At 36.5% G+C, this 19764-nt stretch overlaps 1 protein-coding gene across 2 annotated transcripts in view; it reads right to left on the bottom strand.

Annotated features, from left to right (window-relative positions):
* Positions 1-19764, bottom strand: part of SLC2A9 (solute carrier family 2 member 9) — a 122347-nt gene that overhangs the window by 29623 nt on the left and 72960 nt on the right. For both annotated transcript variants that reach the window (XM_071556795.1, XM_071556794.1), the window contains 2 exons: positions 11795-11896; positions 9089-9164 (listed from right to left, as the gene is read on the bottom strand). In XM_071556795.1, coding sequence (XP_071412896.1) covers positions 9089-9164; positions 11795-11896 — 178 coding nt within the window. The remainder of the gene's footprint in view (positions 1-9088; positions 9165-11794; positions 11897-19764) is intronic.

Here is a 19764-nt window from a genome sequence, read left to right as displayed (position 1 = left end):
GAGGTCAAAACACCAATCCTAAGGGCCCTTGCATTGGATGGATGGCCCTCTGCAACCATGGAGTGTCACTGCAGGGCTGGGGGATGGGCCCAGAGATCCCTCAGTGAATCTTCAACTGAGACTGGTGTGTCCTGTCTCCAGATTATTGCAAGTTCTTGAACTGAATAGTAACTCACATGGAGTATTTAACATTTTTAGCACAGCATGTTTTAAATCTACTGTTGTGCCCACAAAAGCCTTACAGCTATCAACAAACCAAACATTTTCTTAAATGCCTGGGAATACTAATGGTTTTTTCTACAAAAACACTCTCTACATCCGATGCAGGAACTACTTAGCACTATCAAAGGATATTGATCTGCTGGAAAAATTGTAAAGGCTTCTAGTTTAGAGAATAAAAGAAATTTTGAAAATTAGATTTACTACTTTTTAATGAAATATAGAGGAACATGGGTTTATTTGTTTCTTTTTAACATCATATACTTTTCTGGTACAAAAAGTGTTGGTTTTTTTCCACTCAAGCAAGCTTAAACTCTTTCTCAAAGTGGACAGCATAATGCCTCTGTGGGAGGCCACATGACTTAGAAATTCTTACATCCCACTCTAAGTGGAGAAGCTAAAACATCACACAAAGCTTCTGTAAATGCCTTTTTCAGGCAATTATACCAATGCTGCCTTTCATTTCAGTACTTTTATGTCTACATGTGTGCTATCACACCCCTGTTTCTGTTTCACATACAAGAGCTGATTTTTATATTCTTCACTTATGACATTTCAGATTGAACAAACCTCATGACTTTCAAAGTGACCCTTTTATCACAACAGCTCAGTTGTCAATACAGCTCCACACTGGCATTCAGAGCAAGAGCTTTAAACTTTAAATACCAAAATATCTTTGATACTTCTCAGGCCACAGCAATGATTTCCTTTAAGTTTTCATTTGTTTACTTTATAATATTAATTTAACATGCTGAATACACCATTATCAAGTTTCTATTGTATTCAGCTGCACTAAGACTTCACTCACATTTCATAAGCCATGACAAGTATCATAAAATTCCATTATAAGATAAACTTCTCAAAAAAGATACAAATCTAAGTTGAACATTTTTCTGGAATGGCCTGGTGCATTTATGTTTCTGAGCTGTGTCTGAAAATGCAATTGCTATGAAAATCAACGATCAAAAAAAGATAAAATCTTGCTACTATAAAATTACTTACTTTTCAAATTTCATCCGAGTGTGAATTTTATTGATTTTCCTTTCCTGTGATCAGATTGTGACTGGCAAATTCTACTGATCTGATTTTGTCATCCGTACGCATACTAAGTAGGGACTTAATTTAAAAGTAGGAATTGAACAAAAATCTCACAGACTCATGTTTGATCACACTAAATTCAGCCTTATTCATGCCCCACTAAACTCAGCAGGACTTCTGGAGGGAAATGTTACTCATCCATAGAAACACCTACAGGATTTAAGACCAGAATAACTATGTCTAAGATGGTACATGGCATGACACAGTAGAGTCAGAATGCCTGAAGCCACTGTTTAAGACTTAACCAGAGATTCCTGCCTTCTTCTCACTGTAGTACCACTGATTTAAAAATAGCAGCTATTGGTAGAAATTAAGTCAGGGGCTGCTCTGCTTTATCCAACAACCAGCTAGAAAATTCCTCTGGACCACATGAGCATCTTTGCAGACACTGGGGGCTTTTAGGCAAATGGAAACAGAAACAATTTGTACAGAGGGTCAAGCATCTCACTTGCACATAAATGAAGAACACAGGACTTGAAGATAAAGGAATCCAGGACCAGATTAGATCATCTGGTTCAAATCCAATTCTCAGCTGTTTCAGGCAGTATTAAATTTATAAGATATGCTTGTTTCATTTCTCCTTTTGCGATTTCCATTGAGAAGCTGATACAGAACTCAGTTCCTGTAGCAGCTAGAAGTTTTCTTCCTATTTCCATTCTAAATTTATTTGTATCCAACTAGCACCTAAACTTGGGTTATAGTTGTTACCTTCTTCAGCAACATTTGCCTTCAGATTATTCTCCTTCTCAGTGTTTTCCCTTTTGCTCATGTACTTAGAAATAGCAATCATATTTTCACCCTTTTCTGTTAGACACTATGAAGTTATTCTGTATCTTTTTGTATAAAAATTGGTTTTCTTCACCTTCACAGTAGCCCTTCTTTGCCATCTTTCTGTGCTAACTACTGCAAGAGCACTTTTGTTCTCCGACATTCAGCCCTAAGTCATCATTTCAAAAATGATGACATGATGCATGACAAGACAATGAGCATTTTTCATATTAAAATACAGAGACAATGCATGACAATATGATGAATTAGGTGTCTAATAAAACATTCATAAGAATGTGTAGAGAGTATTAATATAGAAAAATCTTTCAAATTACTTAGAGAAAATATAAACAACTATGAGAAAGTCTTCTATGTGATACTTAGAGATATTAATTCTATTCTCCCTTTGCTAAATGGCGTTTTCAGACATCCCTAAATTTCCACCGTGTCCTGAATTTCTAAACTTATTTTTCTCTCCTGTGCATGCAGGTATACATGTCCCATTATTGCAAATGGGTAAAATGTGGAAGATTTAGGTAAAATTTCAACAAAATCACTAATCTCAAACTTGGAGTACCACCAAAATAACACAAATTCCCTGAACAAAGATGACTTGAGTTATCATGATCAGGCAATTGATATAAAAGCATATCCTCAGATTTATGGAAGTTATCTGAGTGTTATTGTTAGTTGTAGTAGAAGCTGACATTTTTTTTCCTTCCAGAGGACTCCAAGGAGCTCTCAGGGAATGTCTGATGGAAGAAGGAACATTGCTGGACTCATTCCTGTGTACACATGTGGCTGACCTCCCTCCCAGCTGCAGTGGTTGAAGGGTGGACAACACACTTGTGCTACACAAACAGTTTTACAGTTCTTACTACCAGCAATAGGGTTGGAGTTTATTTCTGCTTATATCCAATGATAAAACAAGTCCAGTGCTCCAGTTCACCATGTTTCAAGACACAGAAAATTTCCAATATTTGAAAGTAACAATACTTAATTTCTGAGAGAAGCTGTTAAAAGAAAATTACTTCAAAGCCAGGTATTTTATTGAAGCAGTCCACCTCTTCCCATCTTTCCATTTAGTAAAGACAGACATCATAGCTAACCTCCCTCACCATGGTTTCCTTCTCCTTCTCTGCAGCAATGCTTTATCCATTTATCAAAACTTCATAGAAAGGTGTTAAAGAGAATATGCTTCTAAGGAAGAAATATCAACAAATCTCTTCATACAAATATAACGCATGGAAATGCTTTATGTCAAATTTTCAGGTTCTCAAGGTCCTGACTATTTTTGTCGTGTTTATTCACTAGAAAGGTTATCTAGAAGTCCATGCCAATGTTGCTGTAATCCCCCAATTAATCAGTTGATGGGGTCTTTCTCTACATGTTCCACCATCTGGCATATCCTGACACATGGCAGAAGAGACATTCTCTGGTCCAGAGAATGAGCATTCAATTGTTTTATACAAATTGGAATAACATCAAAAACAAGGACTGCAAGTCCCTCATTCCAAAATGCATGACGGACTCGCTGTCAAGTGGGGTCACATCCCTGCAGGCAAATCAGGAAACTGGACTGCACACATTCTGGGTCAATTTTTTTTTGTTTTGTTGGTTGTTTTGTTTGCTTGTTTTTTGAACTATTTTACTGGTAGATAAAAGAGACCAAGCAGCTTTTGGAAAACTACAATGCATATTTTTCAATTCTCCCAGAAAAATCAAAAATCACTTGTTATCACAGCAACTGCTGCAAAGGCATAGTGAGTGAATGGAGAATTCAAGAAAACAGCTAAAAATTAGCAGAACTTTCATTCTTTTTTATCTTTTTAAGGCAGATTTTAGAGTGGCTTTCCAGAAAGAGATTGATTCTGCAGGCACAGTTTAATATGACAGTGTTCAGAAGAGAGAGTCATACAGATTTAACTGAGAAACAGGATAAATTTTACTTGTTCCTTTTTCTCTTAAATGTTATCTAAGGAAAAGCTCAATAAGGAAGACATTTCACATATACCTACCCCCATGTATTACTATCCAAATTTCTACATAGCTGCACATTATAATCCAGTCAGGAAAAATATTACAAATAAATGCATTTGACCATGATGCCTGTCCTGAACAACATAAATGCTCTTTGGAGATACAGAAAATGTTCTCTTACTGTATCTCTTTGATTTGTTTTCTCTTCATTTTTAGCTTTTTGCTTGTTGTCTCCTTGGGAGCCAGAACCAATGCCCTCAGTTCTTTCTATTTACCCTTTGCTGGATGACAATTCTTTGGCTGAAATGTATTTTATATTTATTTCACCTCAACTGTGTGACAAAGAAAAACATTTCCATGAAGCTTCTGCCCTTTTATGGAAGTGAAAACTGTAAAATTATTTATTAACATGTTCTCATTATCAAAATTCATATTGGAAAGCAGTATGTTTCTCTGCAACCAGATATCTTCACTTCTATAAAATTAACCAAATAGGTAAAATGAAGCAACTGTCCGATCAACATGACTCCCTAATCTATAAAACAAGTCATTTTTGAAGGGTATTTTTCTGTCAGATCACAGATTGACTATCTTCAGCATAAAGGCCCCTTTAATTTTTATGAAGTGAAAGCTTTCTGCTGTTTGGCTGTTGATAATAATAATGAAATACCAAACCACACTCCTGAATGTACCTGTTGCTCTCATTACTGTCTCTGTCCTAAAAAATATCTGTAAGCTGAAAAACTGAGTTCAGAAAAATGAAACAAATAAATCCCCTCCACAGTTTATACTAAAAGCTGATCCTAGCTGTAAAGGAGTAGATGAGACTCATTCATATGCTATCAGAAAATGAAAGGCTACACAACATCTATGCTATTGAGAAGGTATCAGATTTTTGAACAAGAGAGAAAATATTGTACTTTTAAAAGCAATTTTATGCTCTAGAAAGTTGGAGCAGTATTTTTAGAAATTAAATTCCTCATGTTATTTACTATTTTGCGGATGGGATAATTCTTCCAAGTACCAATACCTCAATGATCACAACATAAATTCGTCCTTGCTTAAGAGCTGCACCTATGGAATCATTACAAACCAGATGTTTTTACTCTGAAGTATGCTGAAATGCTCTGAGTAACTACAGGAGGAATTAGATACTGAGCATTAGTTACACCATGACAATAGTACCTGTTTAACTAATACAAAAAAATGTCAAAACTTCTACAAAAGGCTAAAAATATAAAAAATATGCAGCTTTAAAATAAAGAATATGCCTTAATTTTCTTGGGGAAAAACCCTCTTACTGACCAGAAAGGTGGGAAAGTTATTCCTGAACTTCAATCTTGTGTCATTAAATTACCAGAGTGCTACAAAACAACACTAGATATTGAAGTGTGAAATTTTCCTCCTAAAAGTGTGTCATAAAATATCATTGAGAAGGTGGCAATAAGAAATAGCTGTTCAGTCCAGAAAAATCTGGGGTGATAACGTAGAAGTCTGCAAGATCACATGAAAGTTGAAGAGGGAGAAGGGGGATCTGTTGCTATGTTTCTGCAAGACCTAGGGGGCATCACACAAAGAACAACAAAGGGTATGTGTGAGAGAGGTGATAGGTGTAGCTTTCTTTGTCAGAGAATGCTAAAATTTTGCAGCTTTGGAGAGAGAATTAAAAAATCCATGGAAAACTATGCAAATGCTAGAACTATGCCTCAGGAAAACCGTAAACTGAAAAATATATGCTTTAATTCTGGAAAAGTGTCTCACTGTTGTAGTTTGGGATTATTATGTAAATTCTCTCCCCTGCCACTTAACTGCCCAGGCCAGCAGTTAACAAAAGAAGTAGTTAACTGTTGATCACTTGGGTGATCACTTTTAGTTTTTTGGGATATTCTTTCCAGTCTTGGCTCGGCAGAACGCGGGAGTGGAGGCTCCGAGGAGGCAGGCTGCCCTGCTGGTTACTGCTGGGGCTTTCCTGGCTGTCTCGCTGCCGCTGTGCCCGGACTGCTTTCTGGCCACGCGGCTGCTGCTGCCTGCCCCTGACTGGTTCTGGCCGCGTTGCTGCTGCTGCCTGTCCTGGAATTGCTTCTGGCTGCTCGTGCTTTTCTGCTTCTTGGACAGGGAACACAGGGGGAAGAGACAGAGTCCATCTGAAAGCCCACTGCTCGTCTGTCTCGCTGGAAAAGGGACTGAAACTCACTCCGCAGCCAGCTGGGCTGTGACATTGACACTTAAGTATAACTTTTCCTCCTGGAGGAAAACCTGCTGGGTTTTGTTGTTGTTTGTTTTTTTTTTCTTTTCTCTTGTGGTGTTGGGGAAGTGGGTTGCACTAGTCTGTTTACATATATATATATATATATATATATATATATATATATATATATCAGTTATCCTTCTTGTATTAAAATTCCTTTTCTTAAATTTGATAAAGAGTGGTGTGATTATCGTGGAGGAGGCCCCTCCCCCGCTTGTGGGTAAACATTTTGGTTTTTTCCCCTCAAACCAAGACACTCACCTACTTGCCCTGTTTGTATTTCACTCTAGACACTTTTCTACAGCCACTACACTGGGAAAAACCAGAAGCACAAACTACTCCATTTCGATTTCTGTGTAGTAATTAACGATTCAATATCATACATAGTCTGTTTGACTGCCTATAAGCAAAAAGCTTTTCCTTTCTCTCCGAATCTTTCTTGTTTCAACACATGCATTCTGTCTTTCAAACATCTCACTGTGCAGAAACAGGAGACTGACTCCAGCATTGCAACACCCTTCTCTCAGTTTCAACTCAACATTTGACATTCATACGGTATTAAAAATTCAAGAATAGTTCTATTCCACAGAAATCTTTAAAAAAAACCCCAGCCTCAGTCTATGGAACTATGTCAGCAGTACGGCAGATGTAGCTGAACCTGACATTTTTCCTTATGGAAGGACAAAGGGATTGTAATTTTTTCCCAGTATTTTAGAAGTATTTTGCACAGAAATTCTTGACAGATTCTTTTCCCAGAAACAAGAAGAAAAGGAATATCTTGGTCTTCTCCTCATTTTCCTCTAAAGCAGCATACTTTTTCCTCACCTTTCTGAAAGAGGATCCACAGAACTACAGCAGTGTTCATTAAAGTTACATTAAACATCAGCAACCCTTTCTTTCCCCAAATAAACCACAATCAATCAATTAGATCACTTCAGTGGTGAAGATGTATAAACAGCTGATAAATGTTTAATGTCAAATTCTTTACAAAGAAAAAGAGGCAATAAATAGTCGTGAAAGTACTCTTAGTACTCAAGGGAACAGAATTCTTATTTTCTGGTTTACAGCTGAGTAACTGAAAAAGATCCTACAAAGCAGCTGATTTTTCCCCTTTTTGGGGAGGACAACTTGGAAGAGGATCTTTGAAAATAAAAGCATTGTTTTGACATCTTAGTCTGTATGTCAAATCAATTTGGATTACATTTCTCCTTATCTATCTGCAAATAATTTTTTGTTAACATTTCATTATTTGATAACTGTAGGTTCTGATTCTCTTAAAGTATCTGAAGGCTAGAGTAATATTTAGAGAAATACTACACTGAGGCAAGTATTTGCATCTCTGTTAAAATGTATTTTCCAAAGGTTTGATTCAGTTAGAATCCCAGAATAAATTAGGCTGGAAGAGACTTCTGGAGTTCAGCTGGTCTTAGCAGGGGCAATTGCTCATGAGCTTGTCCAGTTGAGTTTTGAATAGCTCCAAGGATGGACATTTCATGGCCTTTTGAGTGAAGTCTTCCAGTGCTTTATGTGCTCATGCCCTGGTTCCGGCCAGGACAGAGTTAATTTTTGCAGTAGCCAAGAGGGGCATGGCCAGGACCCAGAGGTTATTCTATATCACCCCCCAGTCATTTTCCAGTGACAGGGGAAGGATATGGCAGAGGGAATGGTCAGGTATTTTCAGGGGGTTTCCATGTGAATTGTTCACCTCTTTTTTGTGCCCTCTCTCATTAGTATTGTTGCAGTTACTATCAGTTTTCTTACCTCAGTGATGTTTCCAGTAAATTGTTCTTATCTCAACCCATGATCTTTACCTTTCCTGCCTCCAATTCTCCTCTCTGTCCCACAAGGGAAGGGGAGGGGGAGTGAGCAAGTGACACCTGGTTTGGAGTGGTTTCAATGGGAACACTAAATTGGAGAATACCATTCTTAAACCATGACATCTCAGTATCATCTTTTTTCTCTTTTATCCAGTCAGAATAGGCTTTGTTGAAACCTGACTGTTGCTCTTGACTTTTCATTCTACATTTCCAAGAAAGGTCTGGCTTTATCACTTTTTTATACCACAAACATGTTCTTTGTTATATTAAATGAAATGCAAAATTACAACCTGCGAGTATTGAATTGTCCATAAAGTTGTAACTATCTCTAGGTAATCAAACTGGAGATGAGCAAATAGCTCTGATAAACACACTGCAACCTACAAAAGCAGTTATCTGAGCGCTGAAATGCATTCAATCTGTAGAGAGCTGTCAGACAAGAAGCAGCTCCACCATCAGGACACTTACTTTTTCCATCATATTCCTAAAGAGGTTCTTACTCAGTGCTCCTCTGTCTTTGGAAAGGAAGAGAACAAAGGAACCATACTCAACTGTTCCCTTTTCCACCCCCTCCGCCAGTATCCCATTTGAATTCTGCTAGTACTGAATTGCTAACACAACCATTTTTACATAGAGCAGTCAGTTTCCAGTCTGAATGTTTTTTGTAGATCTTGAAAATTGCAGTGATCCTACAGTAATAGCCAAAGTTTTAATATTTTACACCCTAATTCTCAATTATGCTGAGACCTAAGTGAGAACACATGTGTACATGGGTTTATATCAAGAATATTCCTATCACTTTGTGTTTCTGTCTTTTATTGACTTAGGCCCCTTGTGGTATTCAGATAAGTGTAAAGTGAAGTTCCATGCAAGTGATTTGTTAGCATAATGTCAGTGCAAAAATATCTGTACTTTGACATATAAGGAAACAAGAAAAAAAAAATATATATAGACATACCTGGCCCAATGCAGAATGATGCAATGATTGCAAGGATGCAAAATATACTGAGATAAGGAAGCCAATGCACAGTATTCTGGGTAGATAAAAGACATTCATGTTAGGCATACTGTATGTATCACAAATATATTAGAAAAATCACAGATAATAGATAGTGTTTTCCATGAATCTGTATCTATTTCAGAATTTAGTCTAGAATTACTTTAGAGAATCATAGTATTTCTATAGGACCTTATTAGATGATTTGTATTAAAAGCCTTGGCAAACATGGAATCCCTGTAGAGAAACACTAGACAAGCTCATGCACCACAGAAGTCAGAACTCTAAAAATTCACAACTTTTCATGCTAAAGTTCAAGTCAATCTGGAAAAGAGGTTCTCTTTCCGTTAAACAGATTCAGTGCTTCCATCCTCCTCAGGGATTTCAGTCATGTTTAAGAGGAGCAACTATGATGGCCCAACAAATCTTCAAACTTCACCAGTCAAAGACTGGGCTGAAGACCAGACATGACAGGACACCAGTTGGTAGGAAAGCTGCATGTGAATCTCAGCAAGGCTTGGGAAAGCCACAGCCCAGGGATTTGCAGCCATAATCTGATTTTGCAGACAAGGAGGGCCATGTATGCAAAAAAATAGGCAAAAGCAGAACAAACTATAAATACTTCTTCAAGGTAATTGTAAATGGCATAACTTATTTTCCTCCCAAGGCAATATTTCTGCTACATCTAAGTAGATTTTTCTCTATTCAGACCTCTAAGATAGGAACTTGAAATATGATGAGCAATTTCTATGGAGTTTGCAGAACACTGTTCTTAATCATGTATGCCTGAGTGTAACACTAACAGATGGAAAAAAAACCAGCATGGATGCCCATTTCTTTCTCTCTCCAACAGGTGGGATTTTTCCCTCAGCAAAGTGTGAATGACATTTTTATTAGAATTTTACTATTTTTGAAAAGTTAGTTAAGACACATATAACTATACTGTCACAAAACATCACCTTGAATGGCACTGTAAAAACCTTGTTGCTAAAATAAGTGATCATTTTTTTTCAATGTTAAGTAAAGACCCCCGTTTTCTGATGCATATTTAATTCCAGTCTGGGTTATTCCTTTAGTTCTGTGGAAAACATGGTCTCCTAGGCATTAATATTAACCAAAAATTTCTAGATCTATCAAAATTACACAATCTGAAGTTCTTCTCTGGGAGCAAATCCAAAGTCTCTGAGAAAAAGAAGGTGTAAATACAGAATAGATATAAATTCCTCTGAGATCAAGCCTATTTGTACCCTGGTCTTTTGTTCAAGGCAAATCTCTAATACTTAACAGACTGAGACAATTTAAATGAAAGGATGTAAAACTGGAAGGCATTCAGACTTGAGAGACTTACAGTAACTGAAGGGCCTCACACATTAAACCAGGTTATAAAAGACCTGGATGATAATTTTGCACTCGGCATACAAAATTTGCAGCAACATCTCTCATCTGGAGGAGAGCTGTTTTACAGCTATCTTGAGTGAAGTATGTGAAGTAAAGCTTTATTGTGCTGTACATAGAGGTAAGCCAAATAAAACTGCAATGGTGTGGTATACACCTGTCAGTCAAACTGACTTAAGGACTCTACCCTCTTCAAACAGGAAGCAAGATTTTAAAGACAGATTAATGGTGCCACATGGGAATCAATAACAATAGAAAAAAAATTTTATGAAAGCCCACCCAAACCCATCCCATTGCATATATCAGGTTTACTTCTCAAAAGTCCTCAGGAGCAGAAGCAAACTGTATTGCTACGTAAATGGAAGCAAAACAAGGAAAAATTACTTAGAGCCACAGTTTAAACTGGCTTAATAATCCTCCTCTGATAATTTGAAACAGCCGAGTGCTAATAATATCTGAGAACTTAGAATCATATAAACAGAATTTGGAATGGAAGGGACCTTTAAAGCTCTTCTAGTGCCAATCCCACTGCAATGAGCAGGGACACCTTCAACTAGTTCAGGTTGTTCAGAGCCCCATCTAACCTGATCTTGAATGTTTCCAGAGATGGGACATCAATCACCTCTCTAACAACCTGTTCCATCATTTCACCACCCTGACTATAGAACACTTCTTCCTTATATCTGTTCTAAATTGGCCCTCTTTTAGTTTAAAATCATTACTTTTGTCCTATCACAACAGGCTCTGCTAAAAAGTCTATCCCCATCTTTCTTCTAAGTGCAAATGTTCCCCAAAGGCTAAGCCTTTATATGGCTTGCACAGATACCAGAAAAGTAACTTGAAAGAAACAGCAAACAAGGAAATTTCTCGCCACTGGGGGGAAAAAAATCCAAATCTAAACGAGTAACGACATATAAAGTATGAAAGAAATCTCAGAGAGAGAGTGAATTACAAAGATAAACCCATGGAACATGGGTGAACTATTCACCCAACTATGGGTAAAATTGTCTTCATAATAGTTCATGATATGCATAAATTTTTGAATTAAGGAGACTGAATGTGAAAAAGCCCCTATTTCTTTTTAATGCAAAAGGTACTATGATTGACGATAGCACTTTGAAGCCAAGAGATCCATAAATAAGCAAAAGAGATCTTTTAATCCTTATGCCAAACTGATAAAAAGGATTGGCTTATGTAGGAATGTTGAGGTATCAAGCAAGTTTAAAAATAGGCCAAAGAGAGAGCAAAAATATATAGTGGCTGTAGTGTTACCTGTAAAGTCAGGGAGACAGTAAGTACTGAGAAGAAGACAATCATCAACCCAAAACCTCCAATTAGAAGAGGCCTGCGTCCGAGCCGCTCAATAACTAAGCCCTGGAAAACAAAATATGGAAGTTGACTTCCTTGATAAAGCACTGAAGAACTTGGACCAGGGAATATGTTCTATTAAATATGAAGATCAAAAATAAAATCATGAGAGTTGATTTTAGACAATCCATAAGCTATGACATGTTCATACTTAGTCTCACAATCATGTTTACATAATTTAACCTCTCTGAAAGAACAAATCAGCATTGCACCCTTATTTGAGACCACTGGAAAAACAAGGAAACCATCAAAGCAGTAATTGGTATTGATTTTATGCCTAGATTTGCTATTACCATATAGATAGAAAAATGTGCAATATTCATGTTTAATGCCATTAGCATAGTAGATTTCAAAGTTATTACTACATTTAATTTTTTGTGCAACAATTTAATAATAAAACAAATTATATTTTTACCTATATAATAGTAATGATTGTGATCATAACTACATGAAGTTTGATTTTTTTTTCTGAGCATAATTGTACATTGACTGAATGGCTTACAAATTCACATCAAATTTCTATAATAATGTTCTTATGATATGTAATTTTTAAATGTTGAGTATGTTGAAGCAACATATAGTCTCTTGCTTTTGCTTTTTGACTGCTTTATAATTTTAACTTTTCTCTGTATCTAACCTTAAAAGGCTTAAAATTTAAGATTTAAGGCTTTTTAACTTAGATTAAATTTTTATTTTTAACGTAGATTAAATTTTTATTAAACTAAAATTAATTTTAAATTCCTCTTTTGTCCAAACACATTTAGTCGTGATTTCGTGTAGTTAGTGTAATTAGAATATCAAGACAGAAAAAATTCATACAGCAGAAAACTTTGCTCAGAAAAGTGATTATAACATGGATACTTGTGCACTCATGTTCATTATAAATTTCTATTTAACACTTGAATATAAGTCACAAAATCTGGATACTTACCTGCTAGAGAAGAACACAATGAAGAATTTCTTGAAAAGCTGTACCATGAAACTGTCTTTGCTAGTCTGACTTATTGAAATAGGCTAATATTTATTCAAATAGGCTAATATTAGGTCATAACAGTTGATGTAATTTTCATGTTGATAACTACTAAAATTATTAATTGCAGTTGGTTTTCTTATGAGAAAAATAAAATAATTTATGAAGCCCAAAATGTGCCACTTCAGATAAGTTAAAGTCAGACTCACACAGCTGTTTTTCATATGATTATTTACTGAAAACTGAAGTTCATCTTCTACACATCCTTTGAGCAAAAGAAAAAATGAGCAACTAAAATGAAATCTGGAATAATACCCTTAATTCTGGGATACAACCCATGCCATTTCACACTGAGGACCACGAAGAAATGTGTTAAAGAAAGTACAAAGTCATCCAGGGATGACATGCCTTGAGTTGCAATAACTTCTCCCTCAGCGTGGAGTTCTCCAGTAGGTTTTAGGACAGGCTTCAACACATATTCACCCTGTATCCTGAGCTGAACTTCCACACTGGAGATATGCACTGTGGCACTGCAGAGCACTGAAAGCAGCTCTGTGGCAAGATTTAGCATTCTGTGTTTCTTTAAATGATGAATATACTCATTTGGACAGTTTCTACAGCTTCCATAACAGAATTATGGAATTTTAAAAACACCTGCACTGTCAATAATAAGATTTCACGTTGTGCTCACGAGGACCAAATGTTTCAAAACTGCAACTGCTTCACTGTAGAGACCTCTACGAGATGGCAAGCATTTTCCGCCATGTTTAATGAATCCATCTTGCAGGTGGATTTTAACAGATTTTAACATAACTTCCTAAGAACTCTCAAAATTCAAGTCACTCCATTTTCTTCACTTGCTATAACTGGCTGTTACTGGAATGCATTTATTCCTATTCTGACCCACATTAGAGTGATAGACTTTCAATGGAAATATCTTGCATCACACATACACTTAACCAAGAGACATATTTTATGGCTCAGAGGGATGAATAATGATTTGATGGGTCTCTAAGACAGACTTCTGCAACAGATGTTTCACCTGTTAATTTGATATGAATTACACATTCAGCAATAAATGCTGCACATGTAATTTGACATACTTGGCAATTTTTCTTCTTTTTTTTCACTGCTGGATTGGTGATCATGATTAAACATGATGTTACAGCTGCTGATGGGTTTTGCATTAAAATGACCCTTCTCTTAGAGGCAAAAAGGGTCATACATGCCTTTGATACAAAACATGGGAAAACACAATATATAATTTTCAGTTGTAAAGCTCAAAGTAAAGCAAATTCTAGTAAAAGATGACAGTTTGGGTAAGTCCTTCAAAAAAGCGTGTCCATTCAGTTATATCTACCTACACTATGGACATATTTGTGTAAAACTAGGTGGGTTGGTGAGGCACATCCAGTTTCAACTGAGAACAGCTGAGCACAGAATCAGTTACAGCAGATCTGGAGTTTCCACATCCTTTTTATAGAACATAATAGCAGTTTCTAATATATTTGGATTCTTTTTTACTCAGAGATCATTTGGGAAGAAATAAAGCAAATGCACATGCAAGCAAGTCCATGTCATTCTTTTTTGTGAGCTGATGCCAGGTTTCCCAAGCATTCATTAGTGCTATGTATTTAATACGGAACCACTGAGGAACTTGAATGCTTCAGCTTCTGGACATTCCCTGCAGTTTCTGCCCCAAACAATTTATAATTATAATTATTGGTGACATTTCTTATGATCTATGGAATGGACCAACTTCCTTCGCAGGAAAAAGTAATCAGGAATTTTGTCCTTATTCACGGGGACACCATGTTGTCTCAGAATTTCTGGGAATCCTATAATAATTTCCACTCTGAGGATTCAAGAGTACTTGAAAAGCAATGTCTAATGTGTCTTCCCTAACAGCAAATTTCCTGATGAAAAAAATGCTGGGTTTGAGCTTATAAACAGACAACAACTTCATTTTCTAGTTATGGTTATAGAAATCCCAAACTTGTTAACTTGCAAAACCCACTAAGATGCTTATGACTCATAAAAAGTAGAAGATGATTCACCAGTTTTCAAGTATTTATAGTTCTGAATGCTCCACTACTGTGTACTGGTAGCTGTTACTTATTCAAGATCTATAACAAGTTCAAATATACTATACAGTAGAGTAAACCAAGTAACAAGAAATGCAGTATATGCTCAAGTTCAAACAAAAGAGGAACCTTAAAACTGTTTTCAGTGATAGCACACTGAGTTATGTGCCAAATTGTGTAGGCTGATACTTGTTTATGTGGGATCATAAACATGCATTTGTAGAACCCTATACCCAGTCATGACAATTAACACAGCTGAAATTACTGAAAATGTGTAAAAAAGTATTGCACCCAAAATTCTCTCAACTCAAATGTTTGGTAATCCTAAGGCAACTGAAAGGCAAACTGCATTAACAGTCCACACAGCTTACTTTTGTCTGGCAGGAGACACTTGTGAATAAAGTTAAAGAAGCAAATGTCAACCTTTTCACTTGCGTCAGCGGCAGATACAGGGGCTGACATAATGAAAGCAGACTGCCTTAAAAAAGATCAGACAAGCTTCTCTGGCCAAAATGAATGTCAATGTAAGTTTTACAGCCCAAACAGGAGGTCACTGAATACTATTCCCTATTTATATCCTGGCTCTAAATTATACTAAGAAAACTCTGTCAGATTTTCTTGATACATCAGCTCTGTGAAAAAGATTGCTCTATATGTTAATGTCAATAGTAGCCACACTTTCTCATATATTTTGGATAAAGGCCTGAGTTAGACTGCGTGACTAGGTTCAGACTTAATGTGGCAAGCTAGCACTGTTATTTTCATTTTAAATGTCAGGATTAAAATGAATAATCCCATTTATATAACTTTATGACACAACATGTAGTACCTTGGATCCAGGGAAAGGAGTAGAACAGCAGACTGAGCATTATAAAATGGGAGGGTTGATTTATGTTTTGACGTATATCCATTAGTCTACTCTATGAATTATACATTCTAAAACAAAGAAAAGGATTATATTGAAGTACCTAAACTGGATTTAGAAGCCTAGCATCAAGTTTGACTACCTAAGCAATAGCTTTAAATAAATATCTGCCTACCAGGCTCTCACATCAATTTGTCTGTGTTTGTGTTAAAGTCATGACAGGATAAGATCTTACCCACCTTCTGTAGCTACCAGGCTAGAGATTACTCTCAGCAAAGGGTAGAATTCATAGCTGAGTTTCTAAGCTCAGTCTGAAGTATTTTGCAGTAAGGCATCCTTTTAATCAGCTTCACTTGGAAGGAAAGTTTTCTATTCACTAGAGATGCTCTCCATACTCAAAACCTGCCAGGCCAGCATGACTGACACATAGCCCATGCAGGGTCTCACCTTAGCTGGATGTTTTTGTCTCAGCAGAGCTTGGCAATGCCCCCTAGGGCAACACCAAAACACCCAAATTCCCTACTCCTATTATGTCCCTTCAGTAAGTTGTAGATATTCCTGAAGCAAAGCTCATTTTCTTGATGATTTAATTGTTAAAAGCATTAAGTTTTGTCTTGTGCCATGTTCATGTTATAAAAGCTAAAGTAAATCTCAGCCTTAATCTATGTATGACAGCTAATTGTGACTGGTGCTTTATTTTCTGATGATGGTATTTGAATGCTCTGATGCAGAGCATCTTGAATAAATTGATAAAAAATTACTCAAACCCAATGTTTTTTAATCCTCAGCAGTAGGAAATATGTCTTTAAAACTTTAAATTTCTGAATATATCAGGCAAAAGAATTTGAAGGTACATAAATGTAGCCTTTAACCATGTATACCTTGGGTCTTAGGAGTGATGATGCAAAGTAGACCTTCATAATGAGAATTTTTCTCTTGAAGGCACTATATGGTTACTTGTAATATTTGTCTATTCAGAAGTCCACATGTATTAACATAATTAAAAAGGAATAGTGTCTTTGTCTAAAAACAATCCCATTGATCTCTTGTGGATTAAGGCAGTGTGCATTAACACTGTCACACTGTGGTCCATCCAGCAGTGAAAATGTGCCCACATGCCTCTGTCCATCAACAAATACCATGATCTGAGACGCTGCTTGGCAAATTTCTCTTTTCTGCTACTGTCTCTATCCAGGCTATTACAGGCCAAGATATTACCTTCAATTTCTGGCTAGCCTTGAGCAGCGGCTTGTCCAGGTGAGGGACGAAAGAGCAGGAAATGCCATGTCTCTGCACTCCCCATTACTTAAATCCTACTGGGGATGATAGGTAGGTGAAGGCTGGTTTTGACCTAAAGTGAACAGTGTCACATGGGACTGCATTAAAAGTTCTACTAAAAATCAGATTATAACATAGCTTCTGAAGAACTCTCACGATTCAAGTATGCCACCCCATTTTCTTCACTTGCTATAACTGGAACTTATTTCTTCCTGTTCTGATCCCAGCAGAGCCACAGGGTTTCAATGGACATATCTTGCATTGTCCTTTGGAAATCATAGAGTAAATGTATCAGGGATAAGAATACGTACAGAAGTATCTGGAGTACCCTTGCTTTAAGATAAGCACTGCCCTAAGCAGGGAATCCCGCCTATGTTAAGATCTATTAACATTAAAAGAAACACAGACCAAGTCGGAGAGTTCTTTCTCATGATATCCTGAAGCAGAATAAAATCATCTCGCCTTGACTTCCTTGACTTCTGTGTGACACTGCAAAGGGTTTCCTATATTCTTTTGTGGTCTAGTACTGAAATGTATTTTAACTCATTCCTGGCTTCACACAGCCTGTCTCTGTCACAGCCTTTAGTAACACCTTGGTGCATCTCCTTATGGGAAATGCTTAAAGCACAGTCTTGTCAACATAGTCACACAGTTAGTCTCTTTCTGTGAACATTATATGAAGACGAAATATGGTGCTGCAGATGGCAAAATTGGATGTGGTATGCTTAATTTGAATGACATCCCTTTCTATTCTATGCTGGTTTCATGGGGGAGGGAAGGAACCTTTTCAGACATTTACTTCCATCTCCCGTTCCTTTCACTCTGCTGCCTTGCTAAAGAAAGGCACTGGCAAATCAGTTTTGGTTGTTTTTTGGGGTTTTTTTGTGATTTTTTTTTTGTTGTGTTTTTTTGTTTTGTTTTGTTTTTACAAAGAGTGAGACAACAACTAAATTAAATTAACTTCAGTTACTGAAAATTAGAAAATGGCCATAGTAATCAATCTTTTGAAGCATAACTAAGTTTGTGGCATCCGTTTACTGTGGAATTTATAGAAGAGACTTCTAATAAATACACAGAATTATTTAGGTATATTCTATTTCAAATAAAAGCATCAGGTTAGATAACTTACCGCTATAAAATGCCTATGAGCTGCAAATCCATTCAGTAATGCATTCTAGAGCATACCAAGCATACCAAACTTTTTCAGAAACAAACTGAAATTAATGGGCACCCTTATTAAAAAGTACACTGCCGATTCAGTCCTCTAAACCAAATCTGTGTTCAGTACAATGGGTGGAATTCTCTACATTTAACCAGAAAACATACAGAAAGCTTATGTTGCTGCCTTAGGAAGAAGCCAGGGCATCAAATATGCAATGCTGCAACACAGGTATTTCATGGAGTAAACTGGAAAGTGTTGGTGTAAGCAGGAGTTGCAGCCAAACTATATGAATATAAGGAAAATAATGATGCAAATGTTTAATTTTTCAGTGTCTCATTAAATGGCTTTTGCCCCAGAGGAAGAGGGATGGAGCTATAGGCAAAACATGCTGCTAGCAGGCATATCAAGTGATCTGAAGCAATATAGAACTGTAAAAAGGATGGGATGTTAGTTACCTTTCCTCATGGACTACATCAACATTATTATTATTATGCTGCTGCTCCCAGGAAAATCATTAAAGGGAGACTTTCAAAATTTTTCAGACTTTTCAGTATGTTATCTCTTAAATATTACTTTGCTTCTCTGTGATATCTATTTCAATCTTTTCCTTTGGCATTCATATGGATCTCCTAAATGTAGCTCATCAATACCAAAGTATTCTTACTGAGGCTTAGAGTCTCATGACCACCTAATTTATGCATAATGATTACAGATGGTTCATGACTTCTTGTGGGCCTCTCCAATAGCTATTTCATTTACAAGGACAAAAACTATACCTCTATTACTGATTACTTCTACTAGCAAGCAAGCACATTAAAAAATACCAGGAAAATTAAGTTCTCTTACTTCTTTCTTCTGCTTCGTCCCTGAGCAGTACAAAAGGCATGCAGAACTGACTAAACATTTAATGCTGTCAAACAGATTAAACAAAAATGGCAGAGTCACTGTGAGAGTTTGAGAGTGGGAAGAAATCCTCCATGCTTTAGTGCTAAGCATGAAAAAAATTTAGAGGAAGTTACTCAAATAAATAAGCTGCAAAACCTTCAACTGAAAAACTAATTTTATGTTGTTGTTCCTTTAAACAGGAGCAATGAAACATTTATGAAGATCACCGAAATAAAATTAAGGCTACAAAGCAACATCTCTTGAACTGAGAACTTTGAAGGGAGAAAATATATCAACACATCATCTTTTCCTGAAGCACAGCAGGTAGCGTAAACAGAAGTATTAAAAGCACTCCTCTTGAGTACAGAAAGTTACCACACATATCAGGAGCCAAAGCAGAAACATCCACCTCATTATATAAGAACAGCCCCACAAACTGACAGCACAGACCCTATTTATAGAATGGCTTTAATATCATGAAATCATATGCATGTAATTTTCATTTGTTTTCACATAAAAGAGGTATATTCTTCACTTAAATCAGTGGCAGAATTATCATTATTATTTTTACACATATCTTAAACATAGAAACGTCCCGTATCATGAAGAAGAAACTGTAAGAGGCAGGAA

This window comes from Pithys albifrons, chromosome 5 (genome assembly GCF_047495875.1).
Source record: "Pithys albifrons albifrons isolate INPA30051 chromosome 5, PitAlb_v1, whole genome shotgun sequence".
In the NCBI taxonomy this organism is placed as follows: domain Eukaryota; kingdom Metazoa; phylum Chordata; class Aves; order Passeriformes; family Thamnophilidae; genus Pithys; species Pithys albifrons.
Note: the sequence above shows the minus strand (reverse complement) of the source record. Positions and strands in the feature narration are given on the sequence as shown.